Below are 19,206 nucleotides of genomic sequence, written 5' to 3'. Positions count from 1 at the left end.
TGGACACAACGTCTTAATCCATAAGGAAACAGTGGTACATGGTTGTAACCAAACATTTTCAGGACCAGTTTTTTAAATGTTTACCTTCATCTCTGTATGTTTGTAGGAGAATCACTGTAGGAGGATTAAGATTCTGGGTGACTGCTACTACTGTGTTTCAGGACTAACTCAACCCAAAACTGACCATGCTCACTGTTGCGTGGAGATGGGACTGGACATGATTGACACCATCACGTAAGTTTTTCACCCTTTACAGACATTATTTATCTCAGACACTGAAGGCTGACATGTACTACATATACCCTGGACTAAACTGCAGTGAAGTGTCTTCTCTCAAGGGCACAAAATTATTGGTTGCCACACAAAAACAGTTCACTAAGAAGAGGGTCAAACCCACAGTATTAGCATCCCTACGTTTAAACCATTATACCACAGGCAGTGTCAAATATTTACTGTTTTAAAGTAGTATAATCTTACCCTGATATTTAGCAGCATTTCTCAAGAGCCACAAAAACTCCCACTGTAGCCATATGGAAAATATTACAAATTAATTTGCAATCTGGGCAGTTGTGGCTGTTACTGTATGCTTAATGTCAACACCAGAGACAAAAGTAGCTACACAAAATGCACACAGTTCTAAATAACACAATAGATGTAATGTTACAATACTTTCAAATAATTATCTTAGATTATACTGTTCTCTACCATAACACTAGATTTTGTAGTTTTGGGATTTCTCCATGTTTATATAAGAAAAAAATATACCTATAAGAAATTTTTTTTTTTTTGGTGTTTGGTGCATCAAATTAACATTTTCCTGTTTAAGGTTTTTATCTGTTCACTGAAAATATTAGACCAGTGTGCAGTGGAGTCAGTATTTGTATCTGTATCTGTATTTGTAACAATCTCAAAATTATTTGTATCTGTATTTGTATTCAGATCAAACCGGAAGTGGCGGGTTTGTAAGTTTGTAAAATTACATGAAAATGGCATTTTAAATGCTTTTTTGCTTTTTATTATATTTTTAACTTAAATAACTGTAAATACATATAAAGAATGTAATACTAATACAAATCAAAAAGACAAATAACTTGATTCTACTATATGCATTGAAAACAAACTTCTCATTTTCACATGTATTGTGGCGTTAAAATAACAAACCTGAGAGGGCAGAAAATACTGTACATCACCTTTAAGTATTTATTATGTCTTTCAGCACAGTGTTTTATGTGACCCATTCTGTCTAAGTTTCTGTCTAAAACATTTCCATTTTCAGAAAAAATAAGTAGCCTACATTAATCCCTCGTCTAGCATCCCAATACTCTAATAATGAAACATTTAAAATTATCGTTATTTGTACATTTTCTGAGAGGTGCATCGTCCTAAATGATTAACCTAATATTTCAAAGATGCGTGTCCATCCACATGTGCGTCTCGGTTTAAAAGCATGCAGGAATTTGAAAATAAAATGCAGGACTTGCTTGATATTTAAAGAGTTATAATGAGAGATAAAGTTTGTGATCTGGTTTACATTAAAAAGTTAAGATCGACAAGACTTGCGCTAACTGACAGATTCGAAACGCACAGACGAGCAAGGGCAAGCACTAATAAATACTAGGGCTGTCAATAGATTAAAATATTTAATCTAGATTAATCTCTTGATTTCATGAGTTAACTCGCGATTAATCGCAAATTAATCGCACATTTTTATCTGTTCTTAATTTACCTAAATGTAACACTTTTCAAGTTTTTAATGCTCTAATCAGCATGGATTTGGTCAATATATGTGCTATATGCAAAAGTATGTTTACAACAGCCTGTTTACAATTTTAACAGAACCATCAACCATAGTTTTATATATGATTTTCCCTTTAGAAGACCTTGCTCTTTCTCCATTTCTGTTTGCTGCTGCATCATTTGTGACCATACTGGCAAATTCAGTTGGGATGAGCAAATTTTCAAAAATGTGTTATTTGTATTTTAACATTCTCTATTAAAAAAACTTCAAAACAATTGAAACAATTGTTGGAATCTGACAAAGCATGACAGAACTATACCTGTTTACGCAGAGCAAAAACAATATCAATATATGTCAAATATATGTTTTTCTTTTATTGTTTAATTTTGACATTGAGACAGACTGCTTTAAGATACTAATGCAAGGGTTTAATATAATGTTACACAACAGATACTTTTCCCCAACAGTTAACCAAACATTCACTTCACATATAACAGATTATAGGTCATACCGTGAATTCTTGTCAAAACAGATATTTTTAAAACTGTCATTTTGTGTTAGATGTCTATTTATATCGGGGTTGCGCACTCGTGTGTTTGTGTGCATGCGCTTCAGACGTCTGCGTCAGACATCGCTTTTGAGTCTTGTCACTCTTAATAACTCTTTTTAACATCAATCAGGTCCCGAACTTTATCTCTCTTAATAATTATTTTAACATCAAGCAAGTCCTGCAGTCTATTTCTATAATTTCTGAATGCTTTAAAAACTAAACCAAAAGGTGAAAGAAGACAAGAAGATCTTTGCTTTAGATTATGGATTTGGGACAGTACACCTCTCAGGAAACGTGCAGATAAAGATCATTTTAGTTATTTAATGACCATTTACAGAATTGGATTCGCTAGACGAGAGCTTAATGTTCTTATTTTTATGAAAACCTCAGACTTATCTAGACAGCGCCGGTCACTTGCTGCGTCTCAATTCATCCAGCTGTGGGTCAAACAGAAATTGTGTGTTGCGTTAATAATGTGTTAATAAAATTAGTGCCGATAAAATTAATTTGGGTTAACGCGTTATTAACTTTAATTAATTCATTTTAAATTAATTTTGACAGCCCTAATAAATACACATATACTGTAGTTCAAAAACATCTGTTTTGACAACAATTCACAAAAGCATAATAAGCATTACAACATAATGAGCTGATCAGACTGTCTGAAGCAGATGTCTTTAACCCAGCCCCTGGGTGCTCACTGACCCACAGAGTTTTACTCCAACCCTGATAAGACACACATGAACAAGCTTATCAAGGTCTTCAGATTCACTTGTAATTTACAGACAGGCGTGTTCGAACAATGCTTTAACAAGGCTGCAGGACAGTGGCCTCCAGAAGCAGGGTGGAAGACCTCTGGTCTTAAGCTCTGCATGCAGTCCCCTGAGACAGAAAGTTGGCCAGGTAGGAGCCATTATCAGTGGCATCAGCTCTGAGAAACACCACTGGCAATTTAACAAGATGTTTTGGTCCTATTTCCAGTCCTTGCATAGGACTTGTACAATATGCCTCACTGGGGGAAATACATACTTGAGCAAACAAATGGGTGGTCTCTGGGGAGGCAAACAGATCTACCTATGCCTGGCTAAACTTTTCCTGAAACAGCTGGGGCCTCATGTACAAAACTTTGCGTAGACTCCACCCTTAAAGTGAGCATACGCACATAAGGCAGAATTTGCGTACGCATAAGGCTACTATGTATAGGCAAGTAGACAAGCACAGCACGTAAAAGTTTTGCGTGAAGTGTTTCCCATAAAACATAAAGACAATGATGTATTATGCGGCGCAGACATAAGGCATTAAGACATTGATATTAAAAAAACAAAATTCAGTATAAACGTTAAAAAAACATACGGTTTACAGGTAAGCAGATGAGACCAGAATATAAAAACCAATAAGTTTAAATATTTAAGTGTGCTTGCAAAAGCACAATTATTGTTCTTCTTAAGTTTTATTATTCCCGGGTAGATTTTTTGTGTCAGCTCAAGCGACTAGACCGTTTGACACAGAGACACTGGTCAAACTTTAAAATGTTCGGGCAGTACCGGTGTAAGTTGCTTGAGAAGATGAAGTCACAGATCCATGTCGTTCTTCCGCCATATTGGATAGAACACAAAACCTTAAAAAAGTTTCACAGGTCACAAATTTTGTCCAAACTTCACGAAACTCGACGTACACAATCCTTGGACCAAGCCTCACAAAAGTTACTAGAAGGATTTTTGATTTTCGGAAGCATTTGCCCATCACAGCCCAAAAGATACCTGTGGCGTAGTCGCCAAACAGGAAGAAGTTCATATCTCAGGATCTCTTTAACATATCTAAACCCAATTTTTTATTTGAACTCGGGACTCCAATGTGAAGATGCCCAAGATAAAAAACATTGCAGTAACATGTCTATATTATTTTATTTTCACTTTAAAAGATCCAATTGAACCCTATGTAAATAAGAAAAAATGCAATGCGTCTGCACGACTAGATGGCAGCCTTTACGTTCACACGTGCCTTCCGACATGACTAGACAGAAAAATGTGTGCATACGGTATTAAAAAACTATATATATTGAGTATTATTTGATACTAAATCCGATGACATGATGTTTTTGGCAGCCTGTTTTAATTTTAGTTTTATTCTAGTCTTTGTGTCTACCTGGCATTTTAGTTTTTATTAGTTTTAGTCACGTTCATACTCTTTTAGCCTAGTCAAGTTTTAATTGACTAAAACTCTGGGCCCGGTTCCCCAAAACGTTCTTATCGCTATGTAGTTCTTAACCTATTCCTTAACCTCTCTCTTAACTCTATGGCACGATTCCCAAAACGTTCGTACGCTAAGTATATCTTCTGTAAGTCACACTTTCGTAAGGTTGGTCTGGACCATTCGTAAGCTCTCTCTTAGTGTTGTTTGAGCGCAAAACGCTATCGCCGCAGTCTTTAGAAATCAGCGCAGCGCAGTACAAGTCAAACTATGGTATGCTGACAATGATTTTATGTTATGGACATTTTTAAGACTTATAATAAAATTTGCAATGGATACAGGACTATTTATGCAGTTGACTTTATTTGGTATAAGAACTAATGAATCAAAGACGGCGCCGGTGTTTGTTCCTCATTGAAGTCTGTTCCCTCTATGTTTATAGCGTTTTCATCACTTTACATTTATAATTTATTTAGAAAGATTAAAGATTTCAATTGGTTATACTAAAAAGCAATAATATCCTGTATTCTATTATACAATTTATTAAATATTTCATATTTGACAGTTTTATGTCTTTTAACATATAGCCTGTCTTTTTCTTTTCTTTTTTTCTCTACTGTTTGTTTTAAAACTGTTTCCAAACATAATAAATATATATTATACATATAATATGATTCATACTGTAAAAATAATTGACTTACAATCAAGAACAGTCAAAATACATTAAATAAATGCCAATTTTTTTATTCGTCAACCCTTAAACCTTTTGACATTTTGCCTGACGTGGCTAAATAAAAAAATCGCCTTCCAAGACAACTCATTATGGAGCTGCTAGATCTTCTCAGACCATATTCTCTATCTAACTAGGTTGCTTTTTATTGAAAACATTAATGGTAAGCAATACCGCATTAAACAGAAATACTGCAGCTGCTTGCCAATCAGAGGCGGATCTAGAAAAATATTTTTGGGGTGGCAAGGGGGTGGCATGAGAACTAGGAGGGGTGGCAGTAAGCATCCTTGCATGGTTGTCGTGGATACAAGAAATTATATACTGTATATACTATATTCGGTGTATACGCTGGACCTCAAATTTTTATAACATAAAAAAATGCAACAACAAATGTTCCTATAAGTACCCAAGCAGCTACCTTTAGCATCTCTACTGTAGCACACTTTGTCTTAATACTAAGTTAATACATACATCTTACCATTATCTAAAAACACTGACTGTAACCATGATGAGCAAGGTTGAACATAATGGTATATAGACTATTATATAAATAAAATAGGTTTGCCTAGTTTATATTAATGTAAAACATATTTGAAAGGCACACATCTCTTTCTCTCATAACCCTCTTCTTTAATCCTTTCACTCACTTCATGATGGATTGTTTCTGTTTTTTCACTTCTTTTAGCTCTTCACCATCCATTTCTATGTTTCTTTCTTTCATTACTTCATCTACTCCTCTCCCTTCCACAACATATTTTCTGTTTTATTTGTACCTTCCACTCCCATAGTATTTGATTTTTCTATTCTTTTTGGTAAAAAAATGGATATCAGCCTTTCTTTTCATAGTATCCTGGAAAATGCAACATTAAGTTCTTTCAAGCTTTCTAAACATACACAACACTGAATAGTTTTGTCTCCTTAATGAAGACAAATAAAAACATTAGACTATATCATAACGAGTGATTTCATATGCACGTATGGAATATTTTGATTGCTGCAGTAGCTAACAAGACATGACGGGCTAGAAAGAACTGCTTAAAAGATATTTACTGCTTACACAAACCTGCAGTTCAGTTATAACTACCAAGCAACTACCGTTACCTCAGGCAATATTAAACAATCACAGTAATTTTTGTATTTTATCCTGAAGCAACATTTATCTTGAAAATATGACCGTATTCAGTACTCTGATTTGCTGATGTGATGCTCAATTTAATCACTTTAAGACACTAAAGAGAAACCACTAATGTTTTGGCTGCATGTGATGATGTGAGGTGCCTATTAGATCAGAATTACTCGCTACAGACGTGAAGAGACTCTTTCTTCATGGGCATAAGTTGCACGTTCATAAACATTCTTGCCTTTCACCGCAACGATGGAAAAGTTTGTTGTGCTTTTTATACTTTGTGCTTGCGTCCGCTACCTTTGTTTTGAGATCGTTGTACTTGTCATCGCTCTGTTGTTGCGGGTTTGTGCGACTCGGAAGGGATGACTGCAGCGCGAGAACCGAGCTGCATGTGAGTGCCTTGGATGGGGCGATGCATCCTTTCACGGCAGTTTCCAAAAGTCTCCAACCACGCCAGAAAAGATCGCTAGATTTGTCCGTGTCGCTTTTTTAATAAAGTCACTAAAGGGGTCTAAAAAGTTTCTTAATCTAGCGACAAAGTCACCAAGTTGGCAAGACTTTTTTTATACTGTAAAAGACTTTCTGCTGGGACTGACTGTTCGTGCTTGTGTATGAAGCCTCTGGTTGGCTAACGATGGAAATTAAGCCAATCATCATCAGCTATGTGGTTGTCCCACCCCCTCTAAGACACACACACCAATCATCGTCAGATACGTGTCTCCCACCCCTAAACACACGCAGAGAAAAACTCCATTGCCTTTCTGGTTAAAAGAGCCTACTCGGGTATATATTAGATATATTAGGATACCAGCGCTGGGGTGGCATATGGGGTGGCAATGCTTTTATTTAGGGTGGCAACTGCCACCCTGTGCCACCCCGGTAGATCCGCCCCTGTTGCCAATCAATTCTGATTATTAAGTACCTTAACATTCGTATAAAAGTGTATTACATATTTTTTTAAAGTCAAAACCCATGTCAAGAAGCGGCACAAGTGGCACAACGGGATAAGGAGGGTGGATAAATAGCGAGGGATACCCGGTTCGTCTACCCGTATTACTGACAATTTGATCATTTAATTAATAGTCTATATTTTACGGATAACTTAAACTATGTTAAAATAAATGTGACTGGAATAATTTGAGTAATGTTCCATTTGTATATAACGTGTAGTCTTTCTTAACGTCTTAATGCACCTTCGGGTGAAGTGGAAAATCGATCCCTGAGTGATCGATCGCAAATTATTCAGCACCTTCACTTGGGACAGCGACATTGTACGTCGAACTTAGAGGCAGCGTGTTAAGAAGCTTCCTAAGAGACACTTCGGGGAACACACTTAGGAACATCAACAACTTTGGTAAGATATATCTTTTTGAGTCTTCTTAGCACGCTAAAAGTGAACGTTATCGGGGAATCGGGCCCTGGGCATTTTAGTCTTATTTTAGTCAGACTTATCCATGACTATTTTTGTCTAGTTTTAGTCGACGAAAACTGATGACATTTTAGTCTAGTTTTAGTCAGTGAAATTGTATTTTAGTCTCTTTTTAGTAATGCAATTCTATTTAACCCATATAATATAATGACCTAGTAGTAGTATAGACAAAATAATATAAGCACAAACTACAATCATACAAATATTCAATTATATACAGGGCTGGATTAACCATACGGGCAACTTGGCAATTGCCCAGGGGCCCAAGACCTCTAGAGGGTCCAGGGCAGCAAGGGCACAAGCAAAATACTGTATCTAGTAATCTCCCGCTGGCCGCTTCATATTAAAACTGTCAACACGGGCTTTTGCGCTGCACAAAGAAACGCTGCGCTGCCTATGACTTTGAACGTGAGTTGAGAGCGGTTGATTGTCAGTCTCATGTGGACATGAGGTGGGTCAAAGGTTCGCAGAGCATTACGTGACGCAAGGCGATGCTACGACAGAAAAAAAATGACACATGGAGAAGCTAAGTGGGAGCGCGAAGCCGAAATTAAAAAGGAAAAGGACATCAGAAAACGCAGAAAATGTAAAGTATAAACAGTGGTGTAGTCTACGTTATACGCAGGTATCTGCGCAATCCTATCGGCGTATCAAATCAAATTACTTTAGCGGCGCGAAAGTGACTGGGGAGCAGACTGCTGTGGCGCCACAAGAATCCACTGGCGAGTGACAGCAAAGTACCGCGAGAGCGATTCCAGTTATCACAAGGAGAAATCTGCTTTGAATCGCTCTCGCGGTACTTTGACATCACCAAGAGGTCTGCTTAGCGCCAAATTAAGTCGAACCTGCAGTGTAGCTGCTCACGTGACACTGTAAACAAACAGTGCATGTGGAGAATTGAAAGAGTGGATGAGTGCTGTAACATAAAATCCGGAGAGTTAACAACGCACATGTGAGTCAACAACATTTAAAGGGATAGTTCGGCCAAAAATGATATTAAACCCATAATTTACTCACCCCCAAGCTGTCCGAGTTGCATATGTCCATCGTTTTTCAGACAAACACATTTTCGGATATTTTATAAAATGTTTTAGATCTTTCAGTTGATTAAATGTAATGTTACGGGGTCCACCCATAGTCCACGACCTTCAAGTCTAAAAAAAGTGCATCCATCCTTCACAAATTAAATCCAAATGGCTCCAGGATGATAAACAAAGGTCTTCTGAGGGTAAACCGCGCGGGGTTGTTGTAGAAATATCCATATTTATGAATGCTGCGTCTTCCCGGTCGGAATCCCCGCGCGGCTACAACTTTTCTCATGTAGTGGAAGCGTTTTGTGCACCATTTAGTGGAAATGTGTTTACCTTCAACAGTGACTGCCATGAAGAGTCGTGTCCGTAAAAGGGAGAGGATCTTAGGTGCACGAGCAAGGCGTGTAGAACAGCTCCGCTTGACCTCTGTAACCGCCCCTGTTTCTCCGCTTTCCGCACGTCTCGTACTAAAGGAACACTCGCGGTTGCCGCGTACACTGTTTGAAATGCCCATTAATGTGCAAACGGAGCCGTATGATATCAAAGCATCGCGAGAGCAGACTGCTCCGCATGCTTTCTACTCACTCTCGCGGTACTTTCATGTTTTGATTGATCTGCGCAGCGCCACCAACACACGTGATCAACTGCAGTCAGGTGGCGGGGGCGCGGAGATGCTGGGATGGGTGAAAGACGAAATAACGTTATAACATATCGTCTCGTTTTGTTCAACGAAAATGAAGAGACATTTTAGCTTAGTTTTTATTTTGTAAACCACTTTTAGTCTCGTTTTATTCATCAACACTATTGCACTATACATTTTATTATAGTCATCGTCACATGACCAGCATTTTCGTTGCGTCTCGTCTTGTATTTGTCACGTGAAAAAGGTTCGTTGACGACTATATTTCGTCATACTTTTCGTTGACGAAAGCAACAATATGGCATGACAAGTTTAATTCCCTTTTTCATCAATGTCTACCATTGTTGGTAGCTGTCCGTCATTGTTATGTACACTTGTGTGTATTCTGTCTACCATTGTTGGTATTTGATAAATCAATGTTACTTGCGGTAATATTTGAATATTATGAATATGTATAATATGTCCGTATGTATGGTTGTGCACATGTAACTGGCTACAAAACAGTTCTCTAATTTCTTTATAATTCTTTTACTTTTCTATTTCATCATTCACATTTTTGTTGTGAACTTCTCAAAACTTCCCATATGCAGTTCCTTTATATTACAATTTATTTCTCTTTGTATTTTGTATGCATTTATGTTCATACTTGAAAAAAACTGTATGGGAACTAGATCTGAAGTATTTGTTGTCATTGGGGCACTTATTGGTGACGCACACGGTGGCGCTGTTGAGCGAGAGAGCTGTTTTGCCTCAGAGCACTGTGTGATGCTGCTGAGGTCAGACCTGTTCATGCTCTCTTGCATCTCTCCCCAGTAATATTGGTATGTTTTCAGTGTAATTTGTTAAAAACAGTTCATGAAATTGTTAAAGCAATACAATCTGTATGTGTTATGTTTAAACCTTGATGGATTGTATGTTTTATATGAGTTATATGGGACTTTGTGTGACGCACGTGTTGCTAACAAGCTGGTGTTGTGTACCCCTAGTGGTGAGCGGGAGAGACTACGTGCATCGTGTTAATTTAATGAAGTGCCCATATTTTGCAGGTATGAAGTTCATAAAATATAAAAAAGGGATCTATTTCATATAAAATTGATTTAAAATGATAACTATTTACAGATTGATGCATTACTTTTACTCATTTAAAATGTATAAAACCCAGTAAATGATTACAATGATTAATTGAAAACAATATTTGGTTTATAGTGTATACATTGTGTGTTGTTTAGAAACATTGATTGTAGTTACGTGATTGCAATGTGTTAATACAATAATTCATAAACTTTTTCATTTTCATGTATAAAGATATAGTGCATATTACTAAAAAAGAACACACAACTGACTCTTTATGGGAAAAAATCTTTATTGAAGAGTTGTAACATGATTTGTTTATACACCGTTGTTGTTATATCATTTGGTGTTATATTGATTATCATATGTTTTTAATTTATTTCCCCATAATGTCATAATTATAGTGATGTAAAAAACATATACCTTTTGCCTGAGAGCACTGTGTGATGCTGCTGAGGTCAGACCTGTTCATGCTCTCTTGCATCTCTCCCCAGTAATATTGTGGTGAGCGGGAGAGACTACGTGCATCGTGTTAATTTAATGAAGTGCCCATATTTTGCAGAAAATAAAAAGAAGAGATCCCATTCTGTTGTCCTTGGCTTGTGTTCTCGAGAGGGAAAAAGCGAGTCTGCTACACACATATGCAACTCGAATAATGTTTCTTGACAAGGTATTATTATAACCATTATTTATTATTATTATTTTTTTCTCTTTCTTTTTTTCCATTGATATAATTGAAGACGGAAGCATTTTGTTCGGTTGGTATAAATTCTTTAATAGACTGGGGTGGGGTTCAATAAGTTTTACTTCTCCCCACTCCATTTCAAGCATAAGTGCTAGTTATTATTATTATTATTATTATTGAGTATTCTTCCATTGTTATACTAGTTGCTTGAAATAAATAAATGAAATGAAATGAATGTAATATATTGTAAATGTATTAGTTAAAGACGCGTAGGATCCGCACATGTTAGTATCGCGTCCTCGCTCGGGTAGCAGTGATCGTTTGGCGTCGGCTCTATGACAGCTGCATGGTTTAAATGATTGTGAATTCACGCGAAAAAGTGTCACTATACCTTAAATCATGCATGTGACGCCAAGTGTATTTAAACAGTCATGACTTTGAGAAATTTATGACACAATTTGCCAGAAGACTGCATATATTCCATTTACATAATCTTCAGATAAGAAGATAAATCTATATATCTAAATCGTATGCTTAGCTACTGTTGAACGGGAACCCGATCGATTGCATTATGCTGTCAATCACTGAGTGAAATATTTTTTCGCGTCAAGATGCGAAGACTGACAGTGGTGAGTTAAGAGACCACGGACTCTAAGGCTGTTATACCTTTATTTATTGTATTTCCAGCTTACAACACCACCTTTTCCGACAGTTGTTGTCTGATATGTCGGCTCAATGATCACTTGCTTATCCACAATGACATTAGATGTCTTAATAAAGGAAACGCATTGAAACGATTTTTGTGAACTAGAAAAAAGATCCTGCCATTTCTCCGAAGTTTAAAGCAGAAAAAGGCTCAAATATTATGCGTGTCATCGTTCTCAATCAAGAATGCAATTTAAACGAGTAACAGTTAATGGCCCATCGCTCACAGCCCAGCACCTGCACCACTGTATGCGTATCGCGCTGACAAACATACACCTGATTTTACTGCTCTTGCGAAATCTAAAAGTATAATTTCTCTTATTAGAAGCCAGCTTATGTTTGCCAGTTATTAAGATGGCGGTTGTAGTTTAAATAGAGGTAGTAAAATAATTAGCTTTGACAAAACAGCATAAAACAATGTTATGTTCCATATAATAAACTTTTGGTTATGTGTACTTAAGTGAGTAAATAAGTTAAATTCTCAATGAGTGTGATATGGCTCTTATTTACCCCTTTAAAGCAACACTTAAGAGTTATTGCTCTTTGCTCCCCCTACAGGTTAGAAGCGTAATTGTTCATTAGCACTGTCGTAAATACTGCAGCATAGCTGGCTCTGATTGGATTGTAGGTCTGCCGTAAAGCAAGTTTTTGTAGTTTTCACTCGAACTACAGGACCACTACCCGACGGTTGGAAACTTCTTTAGTGCGGTTTTGGCCGATAGAGGGCTGCAAAGCGAATGTGAAAGTGCCATTCACCCTGTTTTGAGTGGATGAACCACTGAAACTTTTTTGGAAACTTTATTTTAAGGTAAAAAAAACTCTTTGGTGTTGCTTTAAATGTAGAATAAAGCTTACTCGGGTATCTATGCACTTATTTTGTTATGCAGTTTTAAAATACAAAATACGAACATGTTTGGATGTAGATAAAGCCTACTTGGTCATATTACAATGCACAAGTTTTGTTGTATGCAGTTTGAAAATACATGTTTGTAGAAAAAGTCTATTGTACAATGCACTGATTTTGTTGTTATGCAGTTTCAAAATACAACATGAGTATGTTTAAATGTAGGAAAATGTAGTCATCATCACTGATATATCTCTGGCTCCTCATTTGAGATGAGACGCTCAACACACAATCATATTCATTAATAGTAAGGAAATGAAATGATATTGGGCTATCAGTGCTCCTGTCACTCTCTCCTATTGCTTATTTTAAAAATGAGCTTATGATCAATAAAATGCAGCTTATATCTGCTGCTTTTGGTGACGTGAACTCTGGCCTACATTAAATCTGCATATAGTGCGGGAATAGAATATCCTTATGAATTGAGCAGTTTAATCAACTTTTTTCACTGTGCTCCTATATTTCTTTGTACATGTACTCCTTGGAAAAAAAGTTAGCGTAGAGCCATGTTATTATTGCCCTTTCATCATTAAATGTTCTGCAATACTGTATGTGTACAGTAAGCTCAAGTTAAAAAAGTACAATTCCATAATCTACTTAAAGTGCTCTATTTTTATGCACTAATGTTTTACTTAATATAGCATACATTTTTTTTATTCTTTAGTACATTCATATGAAATATGCTAAAATGTAATTTAAAAAGTTATTCAGGTACCACTTGTAATAAATTTGAACCCACCTTTGTATGAAAGATTAGTACAAGTTTACTTCAAGTGTTAGTAAGTTATATATGTATCTGTTCATATTCATGACATCTAAAAATAACACAGATAAGGACACCTATGTTTTTAAGATTATCTTAAGTACTAAAGAAGAATTTTTGGTATATTATGTACAAAACTAGTGTGTGAAAATAGGGCACTTTAAAGGGATTGTTCACCCAAAAATTAAAATTATTAACATTACAATTCTAAAAAAATTTAATAAGAAAACACTGAACATTTGCAGCACAGCCGTTATAATTGGTTCTAGGCTAGCTATTGGTTAACCACAGAGCTTTCTTACATATGGTTAGACACTAATTTCATTAATTAACTTCAACACTGATTTGCAGTTACTTTATTAACAGTAATCATTTTTATCACCTGGGGGTGGATAATAAATAGACAAAGTGTTCTTTTAACACTGGGGATGGACGGTCCTGTGTAGTATCGCTATTCTACCACTAGATGCTCTGCGTACGCATACTCCGAGGTGTGCGTATATTAACACACATTTCTACGTATAAGTGCAATTTGATAAATTCCACACTTTGCGTAAAACTGTTCCTACGCACACTTTACACACACTTCTGTGCGTACGAACGCTTGAGAAATGAGGCCCCTGGTAACAAGCCATACATTTGTGTGTGTGTGTGTGTGTGTGTGTGTCTCAGGAATGCTTTCACGTATTGAAACCAAACTTTGTACATGAACTTGGGACTGCAATGCGAGGATGCACCGATAGGATTTTTTGGGCCGATGCCGATACCGATTTAAACACACAACTTCTGCCCGATAACGATGCCGATATTGGTCTATTAGCTAGTTTATTTCTGCATCAAATTATTTTTACTGAACATGGATTGGATCTAATTAACATTCAAGTGACCATATAAATATTGCTACTTCAAAAAAAGTTGGACTTCTTTTCCCCCACTAAAGTGCAGTATGTTTCTTTTATTGTCCAAGACTTTTGAGCCAGCTCAACAAAGGCATTCTGTCGGTGCTTAAGTATAGTGCACACCAGATCATTAAATCATTTTAATTGAACAACAGACATGCAACTCATTGCCTTTATGCGGTTAATTAATAAACAATCGGTATCGGTCTTTCTAGTGCTATTGCTGATATGCCGATGGTTTCAAATTTATCAAAAAACGGCCGATAAATATCGGCGGCCGATACATCAGTGCATCACTACAAGATAAAAAAACATTCTAAAATTTTACATTTCACAAATCACGTTAGTGACCGCACCAGATTAAGCACACTTTTGCGGTTCCTCCGGAAGTGCATTTTCTAGTTTTAACTGTTTTTCTCATATAAACCCACATTGTAAGTACGTCTCTTTATATTAGACTAAACTTTAAATGGGCTATGTAATTAAAAGTCCTAGTACATCACATTATTTTTCATCATCTTACAGGTTTTAAAGTATATTGTAGGGATGTAGGCACTAAGGTTGGTGCGCACTTATTTACGTCAAGTTTATTTTTCATAAATCCCGATATGTGCGTGGAAAATTGCATACGCATATTTCTATGCCCATTTTGTGCATTTGCAACGTTTATACCTTGACTGCATGGGGGTAGAGTCTCCACTCTCTACAGAGAGTGAACTGATGTAAGAGCCCATTCCACTGCACGATTCAGCCCCCAAGAAATATGAGTGGCTCAAAGTGATTTGACCTTGAGGTGACATTGCATGCCCATTGCACACTGCACCTCAGCGTGACGCAGAGATGTCTGTTGTAACCATGATCAATTTCGAGACCTGCTCATTTGGGATTCCTGACCTGAGAAAAAACAGGTCTGACCAAAAGCTGAAGGTTTCTCAGTACTCAGGTGATTTAACAATTTGCCAAATGCTGTTGTGCCACGTCCACCTCGCTGAAGATGTCATGTGCCCCAGGAGCCTCTAAGAGAGTTTTAAAGGGAATTGGTGTCTTCCATCTAAACTGTCTCAGACAGGTTATAACCAACTGGGCATGCTTGCTGGTAAGTTACACCATCATTGAGATTGACAGAAGTCCCATACCAAGAAAAGACATGCTCTGTGCCATTTGACCCGATGTCCCAAACAGTCTGTGCGTAAACAACAGATCTCACAATGTAGCCAAGGCAAGCAAGTAATCATTGAGATTCCCTGAGAGTGGTTAGGGCAGTCTATATAGGCATTGTAAAGATGCAGGGAGACAGACCAAGAGGAAGGACCTTGTACTGGATATACCCTCATGTCAAAAACATATCAGAGGAATGGTCTGTTTCGGGGGAGGATAGATACATGAAAGTATGTGTCTTTCGGGTCTTAAGCCACAAACCATTCTTAGTGTTGAACAGACTCCAGGATACATGTCTGTGTCAACATTCTAAACAAGGAGACTTCCGGTTATGACGGCGCGAGAGTGAGACGTGAGGTACGGAGCTCCCAAATAAGTTAATTTAAACAATCATCCTTTAAAAATTCTAATACAACGACAGTACTTTCTTTAAAATAATAACTTCTTTGCACTTCGAGCAATCCAATAAATATGCCTAATCCAAAGAGAACGTACAAGAAAGAAGATACTCAAGAAACGAGACTGATCCATCTGATCCTCCACCATGGTTCCATGCAGAAATGGAAAAGGGATTTCTTGGAAACCAGGAGTATATTGACGGACGTCTCAGTAAAGTAACAGAATATTTTTAAAAAATTTGTCTGGTCAATCAATCTGAGAATGGTGGAGGTAGAAACAAAACAGACTGAACTCGAAAAAGCAGTAACAGGCCTTCACAAAGATGTCGCGGATGTCAAGTTGGCTGTTGACGACGAAAGTAAATATTTAAGAGGCTCGATCTCAATCTCGCCGTCAAAATTTACATCTTGTTGGTTTCCCAGAAGGAGTGGAAGGTAGAAACCCGGTGGATTTTTTGAAGGAATGGCTACCCAAGATTCTCGGGAAAGAGAACGAGACCTACGAAATTGAAAGAGCTCACCGCACTCTGCAAAGACGACCAGCTGAAAATGGTAGCCCACGGGCTATTTTGGTTCGTCTACTTCGGTATGGAGACACACTTAAGATCCTCAATGCGGCCAGAGAACAAGGGAAAGCTTACCTATGGCAACTCTACTATCATGGTATATCGTGATATATCATCGACTCTCTTCAGAAAGCCACAAGAATTCAGCGCACTTAAAAGACATCTACGCAGTAACAATGTCACTTATTCTATGCTTCACCCTGCGACCCTGAAGATTCAGCTACCAGAGGGACAAAGATCCTTTAACTCCAAAGCCTCAGCGGAGACTTATTTTCATTAACATCCTCCACACCTGACTGTCCATTGAGACACCAGTAAATTACATATTAAAGAAACCGTGAGGATCCACATTAAACTTTGACTAAAATTCCATTTTTTAATTATCTATCGCCCCCCAGGTCAACTTGGACACTTCTTGGAGGAGTTGGATGTACTTCTGTCTTCATTCCCTGAGGATGGTACTCTTTTAGTAGTACTTGGTGACTTCAATATCCACCTGGAGAAATCACAGGCAGCTGACTTCAACACCCTGACTGCGTCGTTTGACCTCAAGCGAGTCCCTTCTTCACCAACACACAGGTCTGGTAATCTTTTAGATATTATCTACACACGCTGCTGTTCCACCTACCACACCCAGGTCACCCCACTTTACACATCTGATCACTTTCTCATTACTCTCGACCTCGACCTGACTCCCCCTGTTGCTCCATACGTTCCCCTATTGGCCACGTTCTGGCGCAATCTGTGCACGCTCTCTCCCTCCCACTTATCCTCTGCGATTGTTTCCACACTCCCCGCTCCCAGCCATCTCTCTCTGTTAGATACTGACAATGCCACTGACACACTTTGTTCCACTCTTACATCCTGCTTAGACACATTATGCCCTCTGACCTCTGGACTGGCCCGGGTCACACCTCCTGCTCCTTGGCTAACTGAGGTTCTCCGTGAGCATCGCTCCACACTCAGGGCTGCAGAGAGGAAGTGTCTCAGATCGAATGATCCTTCTGAACTCCGCCTCTATCACTCTCTTCTTGCCTTCTTCTTCAAGGATGTCTCCTCTGCAAAGACCCTATACTACCATTCAAAGATTAACAACTCACCTGACTCTCACACTCTCTTCAACCGACCTAACGGCTGATGACTTTGCTTCCTTCTTTGTGAAGAAAACAAAAACTATTAGCAGTCAGTTCTCTGAGCCGCCGCTCCTTGCGCAAGCTCAAATCCCTGAGACATGCTCCCTTCCCTTCTTCTCTCTCCTATTCGAAGCAGATGTTTTTAAGGTCTTGGCTTCTAACCATCCGACTACATGCTCGCTAGATCCCATACCCAACCATCTCCTCCAGGCCATCTCTCCGTCTGTTATCCCTGCTCTCACTCACATTATCAATTCATCCCTTTCCACTGGCACCTTCCCCATAGCATTTAAAGAGGCTCGGATAACCCCGCTGCTGAAGAAACCCACTCTCAATCCTGCTATGCTAGAGAACTACAGATCCATTTCTTTTTTTCCCTTCATTTCCAAGACTCTTGAACGCATTGTGTTCAACCAGTTCTCCACTTTCTTCACACAAAATAACCTCCTGGATAACAATCAGTCTGGATTCAAAAGTGGTCACTCCACTGAGACTGCGCTGCTCTCAGTCATTGAGGCCCTAAGGCAGGCAAGGGCAGCCTTCAAATCATCTGTGCTGATCTTACTGGATCTATCTGCACCTTTTGACATGGTCAATCACCGCATCCTCCTGTCGACTCTCGTGTCTATGGGTGTCACTGACACAGCGCTTCTATGGTTCAAGTCGTACCTCTCAGATAGATCATTTCGGGTATCCTGGAGAGGTGATGTCTCCGAACCCCAACGTCTTGATACCGGGGTGCCTCAAGGCTCTGTGCCTGGTCCGCTGCTCTTTTTGATATACATGACATCCCTGGGCTCTGTCATTCGAAAACATGGCTTTTCCTACCACTGCTATGCAGACGACACTCAACTCCACTTGTCGTTCCACCCTGATGATCCCACGGTTTCTGCCCGCATCTCGGCATGCCTGAGGGACATCTCACTCTGGATGAAGGATCACCATCAAGTGCCTGACCTGTCAGTAATGGCACCTGCCGCAGATAGCTCTCGATGTCGTCCCCTGGCTGTAGGGCAGGCACCGGTGTCTCCGTTCTGCGTATAGGCGAGCTTGGCTGTGGGTGTGGTCTGGTTGCATTTGTGGATACTCTCGGGAATCCAGGGGTCGGTAGATCCATCCGCAAACTCCCACGTCACTTGGGGATAGGGCTGTTCTGACTGTATGCTGGATGCTCTCTCGAAGCCCCTGTAGCTCTGACACATACCTCTCCTCCCTGGCTTGCTGTGCGTCGAGGAATTCCCTCATCAGACCCACCAGGCTTGCTGTGAAAGGGCCGCTGGACTCGCTGGGTTTGCTAGGCGCTCTAGGGAGCTCAGCTATTGACCCCTCTGAGGCCTCTTCTCCCCCTGACGTCATGCTGTCCCAAGCTTTGTCCTCCTTAGCCTCCGTTCTTGCGTGTGAACGCAGACCCGGCCTCTTTCCCTTTGGTGCTTTCTTACGGGTAGCCATCCCACTTCTGACACCAAATGTGGTACATCGGACGTGTAATG

At 38.8% G+C, this 19,206-nt stretch overlaps 1 protein-coding gene across 1 annotated transcript in view; it reads left to right on the top strand.

Moving 5' to 3' along the window:
• adcy1b (adenylate cyclase 1b) overlaps window positions 1-19,206 on the top strand; it is a 550,524-nt gene that overhangs the window by 264,799 nt on the left and 266,519 nt on the right. The window contains exon 5 of the mRNA XM_065272926.2: window positions 107-234. Within this exon, the coding sequence (XP_065128998.1) occupies window positions 107-234 (128 nt within the window). The remainder of the gene's footprint in view (window positions 1-106; window positions 235-19,206) is intronic.

The sequence above is a fragment of the Paramisgurnus dabryanus genome, chromosome 6, assembly GCF_030506205.2.
Source record: "Paramisgurnus dabryanus chromosome 6, PD_genome_1.1, whole genome shotgun sequence".
Lineage (NCBI taxonomy): Eukaryota > Metazoa > Chordata > Actinopteri > Cypriniformes > Cobitidae > Paramisgurnus > Paramisgurnus dabryanus.
The sequence above is the reverse complement of the archived record's forward strand: the minus strand, read 5'-3'. Positions and strand labels throughout refer to the sequence as shown.